Source organism: Ptychodera flava, chromosome 14, assembly GCF_041260155.1.
Source record: "Ptychodera flava strain L36383 chromosome 14, AS_Pfla_20210202, whole genome shotgun sequence".
Classification (NCBI taxonomy): Eukaryota; Metazoa; Hemichordata; class Enteropneusta; family Ptychoderidae; genus Ptychodera; species Ptychodera flava.
Genome location: NC_091941.1, coordinates 23,136,759 through 23,157,608, shown reverse-complemented (window position 1 = coordinate 23,157,608; position 20,850 = coordinate 23,136,759). Strand labels below are relative to the sequence as shown.

The following is a 20,850-nucleotide window of genomic DNA, read 5'->3' as shown; positions in this document are numbered from 1 at the left end:
AGGAATACAAAAAACTGTTTGCATTGAGAAAAGCAGCGCCATTTATTCTTATCAAAAATAAAACGAAAAAACATTTAGTACTGTCTTTTCCTGTGTACCTTTTGAAGAGACACAAAGAAAATACATTTTATGTCTTTTTTGTTATCATTATATCAAACTTGTGGTATTAATTTATAATGTTCTTTACTCCATGTAAAATTGAACAGTGTATTTCATCATGAAAAATGAACAAAAATCATGTTTAAAAAGCGTAATAGGCTTGAATCACACCTATGAGTTCTGTTACAATACATAGTATATTACTATGTAGAAATATTGCTGTTTTCACAAGTACATGTTCCTTGAGCAGTATTTCATAATGGGACATCGGGTTGCCATTTCAACATATGCAATAACTGAGTCCTACATAACATTTACATACTGCAGTATAGTTGCGGCAATATATCTCTTTCCAAAAGTTCATGTTGAGTGAAATATATCAACAAGTATTTTTCTTATACATTTACAATATAAATAAATTTACTTTGCCTTTTTATCTAGTCAATTATCAACTGAAGCTTCAATTTTGGTGAAAATAGCCAACTAGAGCTAGGGACAGGTCACATGGAGATATGCATTTTCTTTTGTCTTTTTAATAGTCACAAGCTCTCTGACCAAGATATGTTGCAAGAGAGCGATTGTCAAATTTTTTTAACAAAGTAACCTGGGCATTACACCGTGATATGCAGTACAGTCAAATATGTGCACACCGACTGTTAGAATCAGCTGATAGCTGATGAGTAAAACAATTATTTGTGAGCAGAAAAGCTTGGACATGCACAAGCACTGCTGATGACCTTTGCCCTTTGAACTGTATCTTCACTTTCCTTGTGTTCATTACTAAAAGTTCATGTTATTGGAGTCACTCAAAGTCAGTGTGGTTGCCGGACCATCAGCTTTTAGAATATAAAAATTGATAAGCACCTTTGGTGCATAATGGTCTTACAATAACATTTAGGAAAATTCTTGTAACAGGTATACATGGTCCAGCAATTGAAGTTGTTTCAAAATTTCCAACCTGTGGACTCTGGAAAAATATTTTGATTGTCATTGAGAAATACAGTTTCTTGTAACACTTCCAAGATTGTGTTGAAATGCCCAGTCTTCAACTCATCAACACAGCCTGTGTGTTTGTAGTGTGCAATATTATTGTTGACAACTACATTCTTGTCCACTTTACAATTGTCAACAGCAACACAGCTCTACACGCCGTTTTCTATTGACAAACCTAATACATTTACTTCAACGTGGTTTCACAGAAAAATAAAAAAAATATTTTATCCAAAAAAAAAAAAATGAAAATATTATCAGAAATTATAGCTATTGTCCCTTTAAATTATCCGAGATGTAAAAACTTGTATTCATTTACGGTTAATTTTTTTGCAGAAAAATTTTGCTGTTGACCTTTATGCAAATTCAACATAAAATATAAAATGATACTTTTTAAGTAAATACATACACAATATATACAGCACAAGTAGCAAACTGCTTTAAATGGCCCCACAGTGTCAAGTGTTGTTGAGTTTTATAAATATTCACACTAAAGGAGTAAATTCAGCCAAAAAGGTGATGTAGTTTTCTGTTTGGATATGTGTTGGGAATATTGTTGAGGTAGTGGTGGGAGAAAGGCAATTATTATACATCTACCATCGAGAACAATAGAATTTAGCGTGCACTAAAAAAGCCGTACGGAACTCGCGCCCGTTCCGTACGGCACGGTTTCAAGGCGCCCCATTCCCTGCGGCTGTATCTGCGCGTTCACTGTAGAACGGTTTCAAGGGACCCCTTGGACGAGTGCCAGAACAAGTCTCGCGCGCGCTCTGTACGTACGTATGTGTGTAGTGCACACACTCCAAAACTTGCAGAAGCGCGTCCGAGGGTAGCGTTCCACACTGGCGCGATAAAATCGGAAGAAACATTGTTGACATTGCACGAAAACGGTAACTACTCCGACATTTTGATGCCCCGATCAGGAATGTAAGATGTATAATAATAAGGTTATTACGAAAATACCGCAAAGGATGCACGAGGACATTGGTGCCTCGCATCGCCCTCCTCTTCGCGTCGGGCGATACGCTGCGCCAATGTCCTCGTGCATCCTTTGCGGTATTTTCGTAATAACCTCATAGTATGACAAATTTGGAAGTACTGACAAGCCCCCACATACATCTAATAACAGTTAGTCATAGTGGCACTCTACAATTTCAGCTGTACAACAAATTTTGAAGACATGCTTTTATCGGGCTAATGTGCAGCGTTGAATAAGCTTTTATCCAATTGGGTAGCTGAATCTTACCAATATAATTAAAACAATATAAATAGACTCCCTAAGTCACTGTGAATAGTGACAATGGACCAATCAGAGAAACGGCTTATACTATGCTGCATATCAGCAGCTTTTATCAGGTAAATATAGAGCTGTATGCTATATTAGTACTGGGATATCTTGTTATTATTATGTGCACACATTCCTCGCAAGCTGTCATATAAGTTTAAGCATTAACCCTTGAGCAAATCCCTTACAGCTACCAAAATTGAATTTTGACTTTTCTTTTTTGTACCACACCATGATTGACAAAAATATAGGTGTTTGCTTTAACATGCAAACAAAATGTAAATTTCTCTCTGACAGGTGTGGCATCAAAGCCATCATTAGCCACACAGCTTGCATGTATATGCACATTGCTCAATAGATAAAAAAATATTAGGTTTATGAGTGAATGAAAAAAAATCAGAATTAGTAGAATTGTAAGTGAATGAAAAAATATCAGGATTATATGTGACATGTAAAACTTACAAAAGTGTGGTTAATCGAAAGTACAGTTTTAAGCTGATACTTAAACTGACATGCGTGCTACCTAAAACGCTATTTTAACCACGTAAACACATTTTCTGAACAAAAATACATTACTCTTTGTATTTTTCTCTCCGACTGGAATGAGAATTGTACAATACAATTAACAGAGTTCATTATTGCTCGACAATTGCCACACGTATACCACTGAATCATTACCCTGTATATAAAATAGCCGTGGTACAAACAGATTTTTAATTTTCCGCAATGATAGGACTAGTGTTCAGCTACATTGAAAACCCTCTCCAAAAGCCATACAAACTTTAGATCCAGTAATTTTAGTACTTTAAATAAGAGTGAGGTCGACAGATAGAAGGAAACAAATGATGAAATAAATACCAAGAAGAGCATCTGTCACCATATATCAATGGTTTTTCACTGAACCTCAGCAGAAAGTGTACCGACCAAATCACCTGGCAGCAATGTTTGTACTTTGGTGATTCCAACACTTGTAAACAACCAGGAAATGGTAATTTTATTGATCTTCGACCTTTAATTTGCAGCAAACAATCATAGTGCAGGGTTAAAGGTCGCAGAGCACACAAGTGGCTGAATCTTTCAGTCTGTCAATTGCACTCTTTGAAAAAATAACTTACAACCAATCAAGACTTTCCCTGGAGGGGCTGACAACGGCGGGTTGCCCAGCTTCTCTTTGTGGTATCTCTGCAGTTTTGCTGGATATGAACACATGTACATGAACAGATGACTTTTTCCAAATGCCAGTAGGCATTTTTTAAAATCCACTCATGTTCTGTTGTTCCTCAAAAATTTTATCGTACGCTTTCGCAGCTAGGATATGCAGTAGCTACAGCACATACGCTGTCCTCTTGTCGGGATTTGCCTTCCTTGTCTTGTATAAATAGTTTATTGGACATTTCAACGTAGTACTGTACATCTCAGAAACACTGGCAGCATTCTAAGTGTTACACTCCATACTGCTGGGCTAGTCATCGTCTCTCTTGTACAAATTGATGATGCCCTCGTTGTGAAGGTTATTCCAGAGCTTCAGCTCTTGGTTGAAATCGTGGTTGGCGTAATAGACAAACTTGGTGTAACTCTTGTCGTAGTAGTGAGTTGAATACTTCCTGTAGTTGACCCCAAACCCGTAGGCGTTGACCTCGTCACACGTATGGATGGCAGCTATCAGCATTAGCGCGCCTGTGCTAGGCCTGTTGATGCGTTTGAATCTGCGAGGTGAATTTATCCAGCTGGAAGAAATGGGAAAGTTTTCAAAAATATTTTGAAACTTATTTTTTCTACATGAATTAAAAATTTTGTCAGCAATACTAAAGTGCATGCTCACAACAATTTCCTTTTTATTGGATAAAATTATGAAACTAGTAAGGTTAGACTGAAAGATCTGTTGTCAAGGACCTCTCTCAATTTTCTCCCAAGAGCGCCCTCAAACGACCGATCTCTCAGTTTACAGAATAAAAGTGCAGTTTCAGTTGGAAGATTTGCTGAGCAGTAGACTGTGTTATCGTGAAAGGTGAAGTGAAGGCCTAGACTGTACTGACACGTCATTTCAAATTTAATGCTATATTTATAAACTAAAATTTATTTCAATTTCAACCATATGATTTGAAATTGAGGAAAGCACAGAGAGTTAATACCACAGGTGTCCGGAGTTGCCGGTGTACATGCATTCTCTCTATGCATGTACACCGGCAACTCCGGACACCTGTGGTTAATACCAGGTGGAGTACTGTGATGTAATTTCTGTAGGGAGTGAACACATCCCTGTAACGGAAGTCACTTTGGCCATGACACATTTTAGGTATTTTCAAGCTTTTCCTAACTATCTTGGCATTTGAAAACACTCCTAAAATCTAACTCACTTCATCAAACTTCCAAAAATCTGACCAATTTGTGTACCTGGACCAAAATTACCCACTTCTTTGCGAACAAAGGCAAAAATACGATCCGCTCAGGTCACACATAGAGTTCCATTGTATCTTGTATATAAAGTAACCCTGAGGAATTATTAACCTTTTCATGACGAGAATTATCTAGTCAAATTACAGAGCAGAGACTTTTATCCACAGGGCTTGTCATGATTGAGCAAATACTTGCTTTTAAATGCCAAAGACTTGTGCTGAAGATCAATTTTGCCCTGGGAGATAAACACAATTTGTCTGTGGTTTCCGATGAAATTGTGATTATACACATCCGTTTTAGAAAACATCGGTTTGGAAAGGCTTTCAGTCTCTGAAACTAGGTATCATTCTCGCTTCGCATTCAATCATTTTCGCTCTGCATTTTGTTTTTAACAAATGTAGTAAAAACACCCAGCCCTCAATACTCCGGTGTGAGTTAATCAAATAAGCTGAGGTTTGAATCTCAATATGTTTTTGAACCAGACCTGTAAATTACCCATCCAACATGTTGGTTGAGCTGGTTAGGTAAAAATGCAATTGCCCAACAAACATTGATTGCACAGCTATCAAAACAAGACCATAGCACCACTGGACTTTTAGCAATACTGATCCTGAAGGCCATCGCACAGTGAATGGGTTTGATCACCTTTGAATAGTGCAATATAGAGTGTCTCTATACTTACAAGAATTCCATGTAGCGTTGGAAATCTGGATGCATCATCTTGAAATCCTTGGCTGTGACATCTTTGCCAAAGTTCGGCAGTCCCCTTGATGAGTGGAAGACAAGGAAGAAATTTTTAGCATTTTCAGTGCTACTTCAAAACGGTTGGTGCAAAATTGTCAATTGTTACCAAACAGCCACAGTGCATACTTTGTTTTGAAGCATGTAAAATTAACTACATTGCATGTTTTTAAATTAAGGATCTCTATCAAAATATTAACATTCCGTAAAAGCACATTTTTGAAAAATAAAGTACAACCAAACTTCATTTTCATGAGAATATGATTACCATCACTATTCTGTGAAATAAAGACTTGCAAGGACATCTCTTTTTCAGATTTTTAAGAAAGTGCATTCACATGTAATCTTTCAACAATAATCAGTATAGGTTTGTGCTAAAAATATAATTACAGATCATATGATATGAAATGATTTGATTTAGCCCACAATATATATACATGTACTTCACATTTTTACCTGTGTTTTGGGTCCCTTGTCTTGAAATCATTCTGTGATTTCCCATCACCTCTGTTGTCTACTAAAATATAGTCAGCTTTTTCACATGACAAGACCAAATAAGTGATGCCCTGTGATAAATGAAGAAATGCATGATAATACATCAAGAATATCATAGATTTTGTGACTCTTCAAAACAGAAATCATTACCAAGCACTTTGCTGAATCTGTGAAGGACCCAAACAAGTCTGTATTAAAATTTCTAACAAAAGCCAATTTTAATTTTAAATTTCACTACACATACAACCTGATGTAGAGATGGCATATGCCCCTCTACAGAGGTGACTGCAGCAAAGTAGAGAAGCAAAGATTACAGAAAGGTTGAAATACAGCCATTTCCACATCTAATTTTCATCAGACTTTAGATGCACAAAAAAATTGCATGTTAGACAACTGAGGGCGCTGTTCTGCCAGACATTCATATTGTATAGTACCCGGTATCAATAACAATCAAAACCCCATAATAATACGGCTAGTTTTCAATCGGGTTCGAACCCACAACATACGGCATCAGTCGCCTAGCGGAGAGACCACAGAGAGAACCGCTCGGCTAAATCTCCACTCCCAAAAAAGAGTGGTTCAATAGCCGGCTAAGTTGTTACATTTTTCTGACTGAGACCGCTCCACACGTTGTAGAGTTGGAGAAGCACTCACTCACGCATGCTCACTATCACACATCGCACATACAAACTTTATCGAGGCGAAGAAACGAATTTCATCGCTTTAACTGGGCGAACGATAACCTCGGGGACAATTCTGTCCACCAGCAGAGTTACCAACCCATAATAATTAACAAGATCATCATCGAGACATTTGCAGAATCTGTAGAGCACCCAAACAAGCCTTTACTAAAATTTTTGACCACTGCCAATTTCAAATATCACTACACACTTGGAGTCCCACTGAGACAGTTGGCCTTGAATTTCAAAAGATTGTCAAAAGCTACATTTTTACTTTTGTAATGTTATAAAGTTTTTTAGTTTCTACATGGAACAACTGCTCAATACAGATAACATATATTGATTAGATTGATAGCACAAATAATACGAATATCAAATGCCAGTGTCTGTAACTTGACCTGTCTGTGACCTTGACAAACCTGGTCTGCAACTTTGAGACTCAGGAATTACAACACAAAAATTACCTTGTCATGTGGAGCAGATTTGAAGTGAAATTTGCGACCTCCCACCAGGGAATTTCTCAAAGTGGTCATCGTAAAGGCGTAATGCGTTGTCCTGCTTCCAACATCCACTTCATAACCAGAGGTGGCAGCCACGTTTACTCTGAAAGAATAGGAGAGAAAAAAGTTGGAAAATTGTAATTAGCTTCCACCATACCGGTGAAACAGTATCTCTCAGAGAATGAGAAAAAATGTTTAATTTATAAAGGACAGCCATAGCTTTGGCAAATAAACTTCCTGTTTCCACCACCAATATACATGCCGACAAAACAATAGATGGTTCAAATCCCCATATGAGGCACAGGCACATCAGACATTTGTGTTTCATCTTTGGTCTGCAACAAAAATGTTGTGGTGACACGAATTTTAAGTTATATTTTTTTATTTTGAGCTCACTAGATTCATCTACAATCATGACAGCAATGAAACAGAGATTTTTAGATGCGGTGTTAATTCTGACACACAGCAAGATATAGATGTTATGTTACAATTTGTGTAATGGGCGACACGCTACTAGTTTTTATCAAAAATACTCAAGCTATTGTGCAAAAACCCTGATACGGCTAGTCAAGATCAACATAGAGTAGGGTGAGAAACAAAAGCTAACCATGAAAGCTGTTCGTCTGTAAGAATGATTTCACAGTGAATAAATCCAGTGTTGAATTGTAATATGACTGAGGATTAGCCCAGTACTGTACAACCTTGCAGTAAATACTAAAATATAAATAGATATAGAAAACTGTGCCTATCAAATAATTTACCAACAACTGTCATATATGTGTGTTTGAAAATTTTCAACACCGAGCAATTCTGCATTTAATGAAAATCTCCTTCACCTGAAAACGTAATCGTGTTCATCTATTTCTTTGCCCTTTCTGGACCCATTCAGAATTCCACCTCCTCCAACAACTGCACAACGAATGCAACCAGTGTTATTGGCGGCTTTGTTTTTCAGATGGAAACCAGCATCAAACATGTAACGGTGAGCGGGCGTGTCCAGGTGCTTCAAAGCGTCTTTAACTCCTGTAAGAGTGATGCAGTAAAGGTATGATCATGAGAACATGTTTTCTTGAAATTGTCAAGTGTTTTGCTTGAACATTAGAAGTAATTACCGAGATCTTTGTCTTCAGAAGAACACACAACGAAACAAAAAATTATGCTTTTGGTGTTTTATATTAAAATATTTACACAATTATTCAATAAAAATAAGATGCTTAATCTTTGCTGGAACAACGCAACCAAACCAGCTGAATGCTGCAACTTCGAATAAGGTGAAACAAACTGTTCGGCCTATTGAGGGCGCTCTTCAAGATTTTTTATGGCCAAAAGTGCCACGTTTCCATATTGCCGACCAATATTCCCATCAGCTTATATCAGAGTACGACATTTTAATATACCGACGACACAGATTGATTTTGTGCTCCATCGAATTCAGACATTGCTGGATGCCGCAAGATCCGTGTACATGAGTAACCAGCACATGAAAATTAATTCAAGGTGGTGGACTTGAACGAGACAGACAGTCAATATTACCTCCATAGGACATGGATTCCCAACCATAGCAACCCCAGAATTTCTTTAGCCTGACATATTCATCTTCGTTGACGGATTCATTCCACATCAAAACTGGAACGTCAGGTATATAACGATCTTTAAAAACTTTACTCTTTGAAAGTCTATTCCGAAGAGTTGTGGGGCATTGCTGCCAAAGAGTGAAGAAAAATAAACAGAAGAAAAAATGTAATCTTCACTGTACCTTAGTTCACTCCATAATGTTATATAGAACATAATACATAATGTCTTTACACAAATGCTTGAACTTCATCCCTTTATTCTTGTGTTCTAAAATTTGTTATCATTTATCCACACTGCAATGGTTTGCCTTGAATTTTCCTCTTGTTTGTTTTACATCAAAAACTTTTCATTCCTCTGATAACCTTCTCTGAACTGGCAACCCCTATGTAATCTACAGTCCCTGGTACATGGGCTAAACAACATTTTGAGGAAAGTAACAACACAAAGCATTTGAAAGGAAACGACTGGACACTTACCATGTACTTTTTGTAGCTGTCGTCATGTTTGAATGTCTTAAATTCGGCCTCTTTTGGCAGAGGAGGGAGTTCAGCCGGCTTAGGCTTGTTGCTTTCAGTCGCATTGCCCTTCGACTTACCAGTGGGTTTCGTTTCGTTTGTACTTTTTTCTTTGTCAGAAATTTTCGATTCTTTCGTCGCATTTGTATGTTTTTCTGCATCTACGACAGCAACGACTGGTGCAGTGTTGTTGGACGCTTGTTTGCTGGTGGCAGGAGGCGTTTTTCCATGTTCTCCTTGTCCATCCGCATGCCTTATTTCTTCCAGTTTCCGTTCAGTTGGTTTCTCATAGCTGGCACGCGCAGTTGTGTCAACGGCATATTTGGAAGAACTGGGAACAAATCCAAAAAGAAATTTAGGGTAATACCATACAGAGAGACAGAATCTACGGTTTGTGATTTTACTCATTACATTATTGCTGTGTCTGTAGTCAGCCTTTCGTTTTCCCCATTTCATTGTACTGTTGATGAAACCACGGTCCATTAATAACAGGAACTGTGGGGATGAAACACACTATTTCATTGGCGAAGTCATTTTCTACAAATCTGTGTGACCTTGAGAAACGTAGACTTTTAACCGAACACTCCCTAAACCTATAGTTTTTCTCACAATTTGAACATGCAAGAGGTGTAGATTGTTGAACTCTGCCACCAAAGGTATTTGATCAATCGATGGATGAGAGGAAACTACAAAGACATAGCAACACTGTGATGCAAGAAAATAAATTCTGATCTCCTCCTTGTGGAGGTTCGTTTTAAAGCACCTAAATGTAAGTAAAATTTTCATCAACTTCGTTTTAAATTTTAAAATTTTTTATTTTTTCTCTGTAGAGTTATTACGAGGATGGCCACCTTTTTGAATTTCAAATATCGGTAACTGTTAGGTGTATTTGCTTCTCTTGTACCAAACTTTGCACGACGACCCTTGATTTTTAGCTCAAGTGTTCACACACGTGAGCTTATGTCGCAGCGATGTCTGTCTGTCTTTCTGTGTGTCTGTCTGTCTGTGGGCCCGATATCTCAAAAACGGAATACCCATTCAATCTTTCAGTCTAGTTTCTTACCTGATTTTGAAGTCATTTTGTCGCAGGTATAACGTAGCACCGACGATAAAGGCGACTGTCAGAATGCAAGATAACTTCAAGACACTTTTCGCGGAAGCGAATCTGGTGGATGAAAAGAAAACACATAGTGATTAGAAACCGTTTGATTATCCAGACAGTGCGGCACAAGTCTTGGACCTGCTGTCAGATTCAAACCAAAAGGTTGGTATAAAACGTGATATGATAATTGTATACCATTACGCCCATCTCGTCCTAGTTTTGCACTTCCGACCGTATGGTAGGAAGGTTACCCAAGGGACAAATCATAAATTACAAGGAGAGGGCTGGGTGTCTTTAATCAGTGGAGGCGTGAGCATGCCAATATTTGCGTTGCACGAAAATGTGTGGCCTACCCCGTATCAACTTGAAATTTCTGTAAAATAATAAATTATGACATTTACACGGATTAACTTATCTTTCTACGATAAATGCAACGAGGACACTATATGAAAACATTATGAAAGTGCTTCTGTCTCAAAAGTTTTGCCAGTGTTTGTGTGTGTCTGTCTGTCTGTGTCTCTGTGTGTTACTGCATTATTATAGAACGGTGATGATGACGGTGATTATGGGGGTGATTCTGGTGGTAGTGAGGGGCTGAGATGGTGTAAGTAGCAATCACATACTGGAATGGATTGTAGTAGCAATGACACGGATAAAAAGTAAATTATGTAAATTACAAGTGTAGACGGTAAATGCGACAATAAATCTATTTCCCATTACACTGAATAACAATTAACACTCATTTCCCCCCAAATTCATTAAGTGCACTCATGGTTTCAGTAACGCCTGAAAGAAAATTACGAGCAGTGAATTTTTTTTCTGATAAATTCGGCTGTTCTACTACAACTATAACCATACGGGGTATTTAGGATATTTATGGAGAGTTTTATATCAGTGTTTCTGTCTACTGATTAATGATAATATATGCAAAAGCATAGGGACATATTTACATATATTTTCCCTCACCAATCTTCCGAGTAGTTTTCTGTAACCGAGCTGATAGGGACACTATTATCGTGTTAATGACATAAAATTACGCTTTATTTCCAAGGTGATATCTTGATGCACAAATATCATATCTACGAGATTATCGCGAAATTAAGGGGACATAAAGCTTCAATGTACGGTGTCAATAACTGTTTCCACCATGATCACGTCGACACAAACTTGGAATCAGACCGAATGATTCAGTCCGTTCGGGTACGAGTTGGCGGAGACCCATCCACGACCGAATCATTCAGTCCACCCCTGGCATTTGCGTTATAGACAGTGTAAACACTATCATCGTGAGAATAAATGTACTCGAGATTCTTAGTCGACACCTGGTATGTGGGACCACGGTGTTAACGAGGTAGCATAGCGCCAAATTTATTTGTATGATAATCTTACCGAGATAAACATTTTACAAACTGGCCACATTTTAATACATGATCATCGTAATTGAGTATACTGTTGGTCGAATCATTCTGCCCATGCGTTGTACAGATTGGCCAGACCATCGTAGCGATGAACTTTTGACGGTCATATGAGTAGGCTAGCATAACACCGAAACATGGTAAGCCTATTTCAAGGCGTTGATTCCAAGGATAGATGTGGCTGTTGATGAGCGCAAAACATTGCAATATTGGCAATATACTCAGTCAATTAGTACGCCTGCATAAAATTATAGTTTTTGGTGCCACAACATATATGCAAATACTCAAAAACTTGGCTCGATTGCTAAAGTGATCGCCCCAGTAGCAGCAGTGGGCGGTATTACTCATGTTATACTTTTATATATCAAGTAATACTTAGAGTGCAATCCATACGATACAAGACAGTTATTATGCTCTGGAAAAGGCAGTATAGCTCAGTTAATAGCTACTAGTTAATCGAGTCTGGCCCAAGACCTCGCTGTGCGATAAAATATCTGCTATGGGATCAGTTTATAAAAACACGGACTTCTACTTAAGGTAAGGGCTAAAGCAACTGGTGCTACACCACCAACGCTGAATACTTGGTTTTCCCCCAGCGTTACCCAAACGTCTTCCCCGCTGGCATCAAGCGTTCGGCCTATGGGGAAAGAGCAACCTCGGTACGGTTCTGCAATGCTTAATAGCATGAGCAATGGAATTTTAAATCATCCGAACAACCTCTCCACCAGTTCGCTTCCACACTGATTAATCAAAATCGAACTCTATGTAAGTTATACTCATTAAAAGATGAAGACCATAAAACACTGTCGTTAATATACTTTGTGTATGGAGCATATTCAATCGAATGCCATTAGAAAGGTGACTCCTTGTATGACAGAAATGTTAGCTTATGTTCTGAAAAAAACACCGTAGAGCGCTATTAAAAATAGTTACGAAGCCGAGTTGGGGGTGTTAATTAAGCATATTTTAAAGAGATTTGTAGGGCAGGTCTGTTCATTATCGGACTGATTGCGACGATGCAGACGTATGCTATCCGCACCTTAAAATTACTCTTCTAGATGTTTGCTCATACTTTGCTCAAGGAAACTTCTAAACAATAAACATCGACACATAAGATTAACCAAGCAAAGTTTTAGATTCAAGACGCAAGTTTCGCGAATTCGCGTTATTTCCAAGGTGATATCTATGATGCATATAGGCTTTAAATAAAATATCATATCTGCGAGATTATCTCGAAAACACGGGAGCATAAAGCTTGTATGTGAGGTGTCAATAAACTGAAACCTCGCTGTTTCCACCATGATCGCGTCGACACAAACTTGGAATTAGATCGAATGAGAATGCTAGCTAGCTTCAGTCCGTTTGGGTACGAGCTGGCGGAGACCCATTCACGACCGAATCATTCAGTCTACCCTGGAATTTACCTTAAACGTAAAACACTGTCATCGAGCGAAGTTAAGTACTCGAGAATCTTAGTCGACACCTGGTATGTAGGATCGCGGTGTTAACGAGATACCACAGCCCAAAATTTATTGGTATGATAATCTTACCGAGATTAACATTTTACCATCTGGTTACATTTACTTGATCATCGTAATTGTGCATACCGTTAGTCGAATCATTGTGCTTATGTAGAATGGTCAGACCATCTTAGCAATGTACTTTTGAAGTTCATGTGAGTAGGCTGGCATAATTAACATCTAAAGTCTATTCCAAGGATAGATGTGGCTGTTGATGAGCGCAAAACATCGCCATATTGGCAATATCCTCGGTCAATTAGTAGGCCTACATAAAATTATAGTTATTGATGCCACAACATATATGCAAATACTCAAAAATTTGGCTCGATTGTTTAGGTGTCGCCCCAGTAGTAGCAGTGGGCGCGACTACTCATACTTTTACATATTAAGTAATACTTAGAGTGCAATCCATACAATACAACACAGTCATCAAGCTCTTTAAAAGGCAATATTGGAACCAGGAGTATAGCTACCGGTTAATCGAGTCTGGCCCAAGACCCGCTGTGCAATAAAATATCTGCTGGATCATGTATAAAAACACGGACTTCTACTGAAGGTAAGGACTAAAACAACTGGCGCTATACCACCAACGCTGAATAATTGGTTTTCCCCCAGCGTTACCCAAATGTCCGCCCGCTGACATCAAGCGTCCGGCCGATAGGGAGAGAGCAACCTCTGTACGGTTCTGAAATGCTTAATAGCATGAGCAATGGAATTTTAAATCATCCGAACAACCTCTCCACCAGTTCGCTTCCACACTGATTAATCAAAATCGAACTCTATGTAAGTTATACTCATTAAAAGATGAAGACCATAAAACACTGTCGTTAATATACTTTGTGTATGGAGCATATTCAATCGAATGCCATTAGAAAGGTGACTCCTTGTATGACAGAAATGTTAGCTTATGTTCTGAAAAAAACACCGTAGAGCGCTATCAAAAATAGTTAAGAAGCTGAGTTGGGGCGTAAATTAAGTACATTTTAAAGATACTTATACGGCAGGTCTGTTCATTATCAGGCTGATTGGGACGATGTAGACGTATGGTACACGGCATCGTACATTGATATTTAATCCGCACCTTAGAAATTACTATTACACTATGTTTGCTCATAGTTTGCTTAAGGAAACTTCTAAATAATAAATAAATTTTACAAGTAGATTACCTGCAATTCAAAATGGCGGCCATTCTTGCTGACTGTATGAGGTAAATAACACATCAAAGTTTTACGAAAGCAATATGGCGCAATCTTCATTATTCCCTGGGTTTTTAAGTTAGTCAACTTAAGCTGTCGCCAGAATCTGAGGTTTCTGAGTCCGAAAGTCCTTCCGAAGGCGCATTTTGTCATTCATCATTGAAATCACAGACAGTAGAAGCTCACACTGTCTATATCGAGATCTCAAACAGTGCTGACTTTCGAAGTATTCAAAACAACACGTCACGTATGTTGTCGTCTTTTACCCTTTCATGACCCCCAAAAAGACAACAAATGGAAACTTGACATTAACGAGATAGTCAAACGAAGTTGAAGGTGTATGGCGTTGGCCTTTTTTTGTATTCTAAAACAAGGCGTCAAGAAACCACAAGCCGCAAGAAGTGCTTGCATTACATGCAATAAGTCCACCACTTTGCAAAAATGAAGACTCACTGAAAGTATCAATTGGCAGCCCAACCAGGAAATCGACTAAATTGATTCAGTGTATATCAGTTCTCTCTTCATCTTCTGAATGTTCCTAAAATTTTGCCAAACATGCAGTTTTCGTTTTGAGTGGCCGTTCGGCGGTTAATTAATCTCATATGTGACAATATCACTAACGGTCTTACAGTAAAGCGTCAATGGCGGCCTCTAAATCTCGATAAACCGATCACGTTGGAAGATCTTTCCTTGAAATCATACTGATCGACAAATTCCTTGTACGGCGGAAATATGCGTCCGACCTATCATCAAAACGGTCCCGGATCTTTGGACGGTTCCCTAAAGACCTCAACCATACCTGAAGATTCTCTCGTAATATTTATTACAGCCACCGTTTATACTGTCACTCCAGGCAGCGAGCTGAAGTACTTAAGTAAAAGTTGCCACGACAATTTTGTGATTACGAGACCGTTTATTCATATTTTTGCTCTCGATTGTCAGCTCGCTGTAACGCTTTACCCAATTGGCTATAGTCGGGCGACTGGTGGGTTTCTTCACTCCTGCTGACCAATAATAACTCCACATTTATCCGGCGTCGCTCGGATTCGACCAACACCATAGTGGTCCAGCAGACTTGTTTGTTTTGTTGTCAACATTTCAATCAAAATTAGAGTCATTGCAAAATCATTCTCAAAATCGGTGAACTCAATATGCATGCCAGTCATCCACTAACTGTACATGTAAACCGAATCTATTCATAAACCTGAATGTTTCCCCGAACTTGTGAACTGCCAAATATTGGCTCGTGACCCAGCGCAGTTTTTCAACCTCGTATCTTGTTAATTAATCATCACAGGTGAACTTAGACATACGCTGAACACTGAATAGCTCACACCGGAGAGGGGACGCGGTACAAAGCATATGCAGAAGAGGGGGTCAATGTACAAAATTTGTGAATTTTGCAGACATCGACTAAATACAAAGTCGTCCAATTTCAAATCTATTGAACACCTATATACCCTGGTTATCCGGATTTTCTTCATTGTCCGGGCCGCAAGGCTCGGTTAGGTCCTGAGCGTAGTACAGTTATTCCGTCACACCCTTGGAGGGCGAATTGTTTTTTTTTGCGACCTGGTGATGTTGGAATGCGGTCTCACCTTGGATGACCCAGGTGACGCCCTGTGCGGAACAACGGCAAACTTTCTCACAGCCCTGCAGGTTCATGAGGCACATTTTGTATTCAAACATTGATTAAAAATATACATTAACAGCAATGATTTCAGGACAGAACTTCTTTTCCTCTTTGCTAAAATTAGAAACATCACTAAATGGGTCGTACACAACAGACTTGAAAAACAAGTCGCCATATATATCTTTCGGTGTCAAATGAAATATAGGTACCTTACCATATGAAGGGTTTATAATCTATAATACTCGTATTTCATTATTATTCATTTATATTTTTTTTCTTAATAACTCTTAAAGAAAAATATGCCCATGAGCCTGTATGGTAACATAAAATTAGAGACTCCGAGGCTAAGATACGAACCAGATTGCCGTACTGTATATCCAACGAAGGGGCGTGTTACATCTTGGGTCACAACCGATGGACCCTGTCTGGTGGACGAATGACTACCACTACGCTGAAAAATCAACGATCGTACTTTGAAGAGCGGAATCTAGCCAGTTGTTTCCAGGCTTGGGGTGTTTTTGGTGCTAGGCGCCAGAAAACGACTGCGGACACGTCCAAGGACATGGCTCGTGTGTGCAATTCCAGCTGCCGCCAGATAAAGAGAAGGCACGCACATAACAAAAATCGAATGCTGGATAACCGGTCTGTCGACACCTACCGCATACATCTCTTAGCGCGCATCGTATCACACCATTCGTACCACTTACCGACTTGAACTTGTGAAATTTGGTAGGAAAGGAAGACATTTTCACACATCGTGTTAATTTTTATCTTAGCCATCTGTTATGATTAATTTAGGCTGTGCCCGCAGTTAGTCTAGGTATTGACGAGTTTGTGTCATTTTGTGTACGATCGATTTCACTTGTCCTCTCGGAGGTCAAAAGAGTTTGGTCCCGACCATGGTTGAGTGCATTTTCTGAACTGTATGGCAGTACAGAGATTTAAACAGGTTTGCATATTCACCCTAGTTTTTTTCGGTATTTCACCTGATTTTTTGAGATGGTTCCTATTACGATTTTACAAAGCAGCTATCTCTGACATTTAAAGCTACTTTAACGCTTAACATATGATGTATTTCCTGTATTTTTTTGCTCCGAAACGCCGACTGAGCGTAGCTTGTGTAACTTAACAACACAGGTTCTGTATGGTGTTAATGTTGGCATGAGAATTTTAGCCTTGATCGGATCAACAATAACATTTCATACTTTTTTCAATATACACTATATGTAAAAAGCAAATGTTAGTGTTTGTTTTGTGATCCAAAAATATTGAAAATGTGATCAAAGATACAGGTACTGCCCCCGTAACACACCGTAAAAAATTACTTCAAGTTCAGATAATTTCTTCTGACGAACTTATATTCGGGATCTATCGGACGAAACTAACATATTCATAGTAGGCCTATGGCCTGTGTTGTAATGAGTGGGTTTGTTACATGCGACATAGTAGTTTTTACTGAATAGCTAATGTTTTGAGCAGGACAAATTAAATGTCAATACCGTAACCTGTATTACCTGTTGTACCCGTGGTAAAAATTACGATTAAATTTTTATGGAGCACAGATGATTTACAAGTCATTGTATATGCGGCACCTGGCGCGATTGTCAATTTAATGAAAGAACAACTAATCAAACTCTTGAATGCAAATACGGTAATTACAGCATTTCCAACAATGCATGCCATCTACTAGTAAACGACCATGGGGATCGAGAACGGGCAGTATAGAATTTGTTTGGAAAAAATAATACTATGTAATTTTATTTTATTTTATTTACTTTTTTTTTTGCGAAAGAGGTTAATGTGCACAAAAACTGTGAAACAATTTAGGGAAGGGGAAACATTCTCGAGTCTAGAAATTTGCGTTTTCACAAAATGTGTCACGGGAAGACCATCCATTATACCTTGAACCCTAGTGTACAAATGTACGATTTCAATGGCATTAAATTGTAAGTTCAGAATTATGTTTACAGTATGCTAAACTTTGTATATACGGATGGATTTTAACTAAAAATACCATCTAATGGGTTTTACTGACACTGATCTAATTTAGACAAACTTTGATCAGAATGTGTTTCCATAGTAATTGGCTAAATTAGGAACATTAGTGGAGTCGGAAAGACCGACAGGACAAACGTCCAAATTCCAAATGCTTCGCCCTGCTTTGGGAGTGCGGAATTCAGACTTAACCTCGGAATGAAGTTTTCCCGATGCATTAACTTGTGAGATTCTGCAGTTCATGTTACAAATGAACCTGAAAAACACTCGAAATTGCGACAGCAAACCTGTGTTACATTTGCTAGTAATATTGGTGTCACACTGACAGCAAGCCATACGTGGGCTGTATTTATGTCCTGCGCACACTAACCGGCGTGAATAATATATGGCGCACTTCGCAACTCACGCAGAAACATCGTCCATTTTGCCTACACCCGGAACATTCAGTCGTATCATGGACGCAAAAACAGACATGGCCATAAACCGCTCGAGCTCAGAAGGCGTCTGATGTTCGGGTTACAGGTCATGGCACACCCGCACCAGACGCAAATTTTCGTTTTTAAAATCCAAAATCCCCTGAACAGCAAATAGAGAACAAGTGGAACTCAATATATAGGCCTATATAGAGTAAAACGAAAAAACGTAAAGAGGGTTGTGCATTTTGCGAGACTATTGTGTCAGATCAGAAGTGAACAGAATGGTGTCAAATATTTTGACCCTCAGTGTATCTTCCAAACTTGCAGGCGTCTTTTCGAGGCAGTAAACTTGCTACAAGCTGAAACGCAAAGCGGTATTGAGTTGGGAAGTTAAAACTACAGTAAAGCAGTATGTGGTGATTCTCAAAGAGAGTCTGTAACTCAATAATTCACCACAGCGATTTTTCCCGTCCATTGGTTGTCATGATGTGTGAAACTTATACATAGTCTACGAAGTATGAGTGTGTGTATATATATATATATATATATATATATATATATATATATATATATATATATATATATATATATATATATATATATATATATATATTCAAAGAATGACAGTGCGCGATGAAAAGGTACACAGAAATCGCAAAGTGACCTACTTTTAGTTGTTTGTAGTTGAAACCTTGACAGTGTGGTATGCTAAGGTTACATAGTGGGTGGGGACTGACAAGTAGGGGGGTTCAAGTATACCATGGCCACTGATCGGAAGGGTGATATTTACGCGACGAGTAAATCCGAACTGTTGATTTTACAGTGCATGCGAGGATCGTGTCATTCTGAGGGGTAGATGTCCGAGTCACTAAAGAGCAAATGATGGCATCTGTTTTCACGAAAGGTAAAGGGCAGTTTCACCCATTGAAGACATCTCTAAAACGAAGATAGCACGAAGCTCAGACGTACCTGTCGTCTTATGGAACGACACCGTGCATTCATGTCATGCATGGTTCATTGTGTTTTGTTTGTTTGCTTCCAAGCCAGGCTGGTACGTCAATTGCCTGAGTATACACCCATGGGGTGAGCAACATTCTAAAATCTTCAGAGAGCGGCCCAATCAAACTCTACATGTAAATGCGACTGACATGTTACTGCTCCCGGAGCTGGATATCCTTGATCCTTTCGTATAGGCGAGTTTACGGAGCCGGAGCTTATGGTGACGCGTGTTTGGCTTATGACTAACTTAATTTTGTGGTAGTTGTCTTCAGAGAGAAGGTGAGGCACCTATGTAAACATGCGTGTATTCATTTGGCACCCGAGACGGCCTTGGGCCTTGAACATGAAGGTAAACCAACCATCAGACTTTTCAACAGGAACAGCAATCTTCAATTAAAGTAATTGTGAGTAATCGATGAGCATTAAGATTACGTCACTGCGTTTACGATCATTACTTTCGCCGTCACCTGTGATAATAAACGCACAATGTCTTGTTCTGATCCTTGGCTTCGCGCTCTTACAAACATTCAACCCTGGTAATGCCGTGCGTGTGGTTGGTCAGAGTGGAATGTTGTCCATGATTGTTTGCAGAACAACGGCAGAGTCCTTCCCTGACGACCGGCATTTGAACTTTACTATTAAAGGTGGAGACTGGAAACCCTACACCACTCCCAGTTTATTAAAACAGTACTGTGAAACACTACTGAGACGCGTGAAGCGTAAGGAAGAAACAACCGTTAACCGTAATACTGAACTAACACAAAACCAGATGTCGCTTACCTTTCCATCACACCTGGTCAGTCTGTGTCTACCGGAGAACGAGAAACGTACCGCGTCAGACACGATATTCCACAATATGGAAAAAAAATGGTCTGCCTTTCGGGGCAGTCACTGACAACGAGACCGAGTACAGTACATGTACATTCCGAACACGCTCCTTCCTTTGGAGCAAGCTATTTCTCGTCTGATGACGATTGCCTGTATTTGCATATCACTAGAAGCTTTTTAGTATTCAAATGACGACCCAAGGTCGATCGTCGTCACAGAAGATCTGCGTGCGACGGTCGTTTCCGTTGATTATGCTAATTATATTCCAATGTATTTGTTATCCTGTTGCTTCCCGTTTCATGAAGTATATTAAAAATAGTTTCTGCTTTTGCGGTCAATTTTCTTTTATATTGCCGCACTATTTAAACACGTTGTCTCGCTTTCCTTTGGTCTGAACTCACTATGGTCATCGGCTAAGGTCTGAACAACCTCGCAGCAGATGAATGTTGGCCAGCGTCACGGTGTGTGT

At 38.9% G+C, this 20,850-nt stretch overlaps 1 protein-coding gene across 1 annotated transcript; it reads right to left on the bottom strand.

Annotated features, from left to right (window-relative positions):
• Positions 1 to 17: 17 nt before the first annotated feature.
• On the bottom strand, positions 18 to 20,547 carry LOC139149808 (alpha-N-acetylgalactosaminide alpha-2,6-sialyltransferase 2-like). Its single transcript, XM_070721799.1, has 9 exons — positions 20,334 to 20,547; positions 10,341 to 10,442; positions 9,239 to 9,608; positions 8,721 to 8,889; positions 8,024 to 8,210; positions 7,152 to 7,290; positions 5,969 to 6,078; positions 5,454 to 5,537; positions 18 to 4,101 (listed from the first exon to the last, which is right to left on the bottom strand). The coding sequence occupies exons 1-9, from the start codon at positions 20,339 to 20,341 to the stop codon at positions 3,837 to 3,839; spliced, it is 1,434 nt and encodes a 477-aa protein (XP_070577900.1). The 5' UTR covers positions 20,342 to 20,547; the 3' UTR covers positions 18 to 3,836.
• Positions 20,548 to 20,850: the final 303 nt, after the last annotated feature.

Coding starts and splice junctions, on each gene's coding strand:
- LOC139149808 (XM_070721799.1), bottom strand. Junction 9,609..10,340: donor CAAAATGACTTCAAAATCAG/GTAAGAAACTAG, acceptor ATTTGTTCCCAG/TTCTTCCAAATATGCCGTTG. Junction 8,211..8,720: donor GGAATCCATGTCCTATGGAG/GTAATATTGACT, acceptor TCACTCTTACAG/GAGTTAAAGACGCTTTGAAG.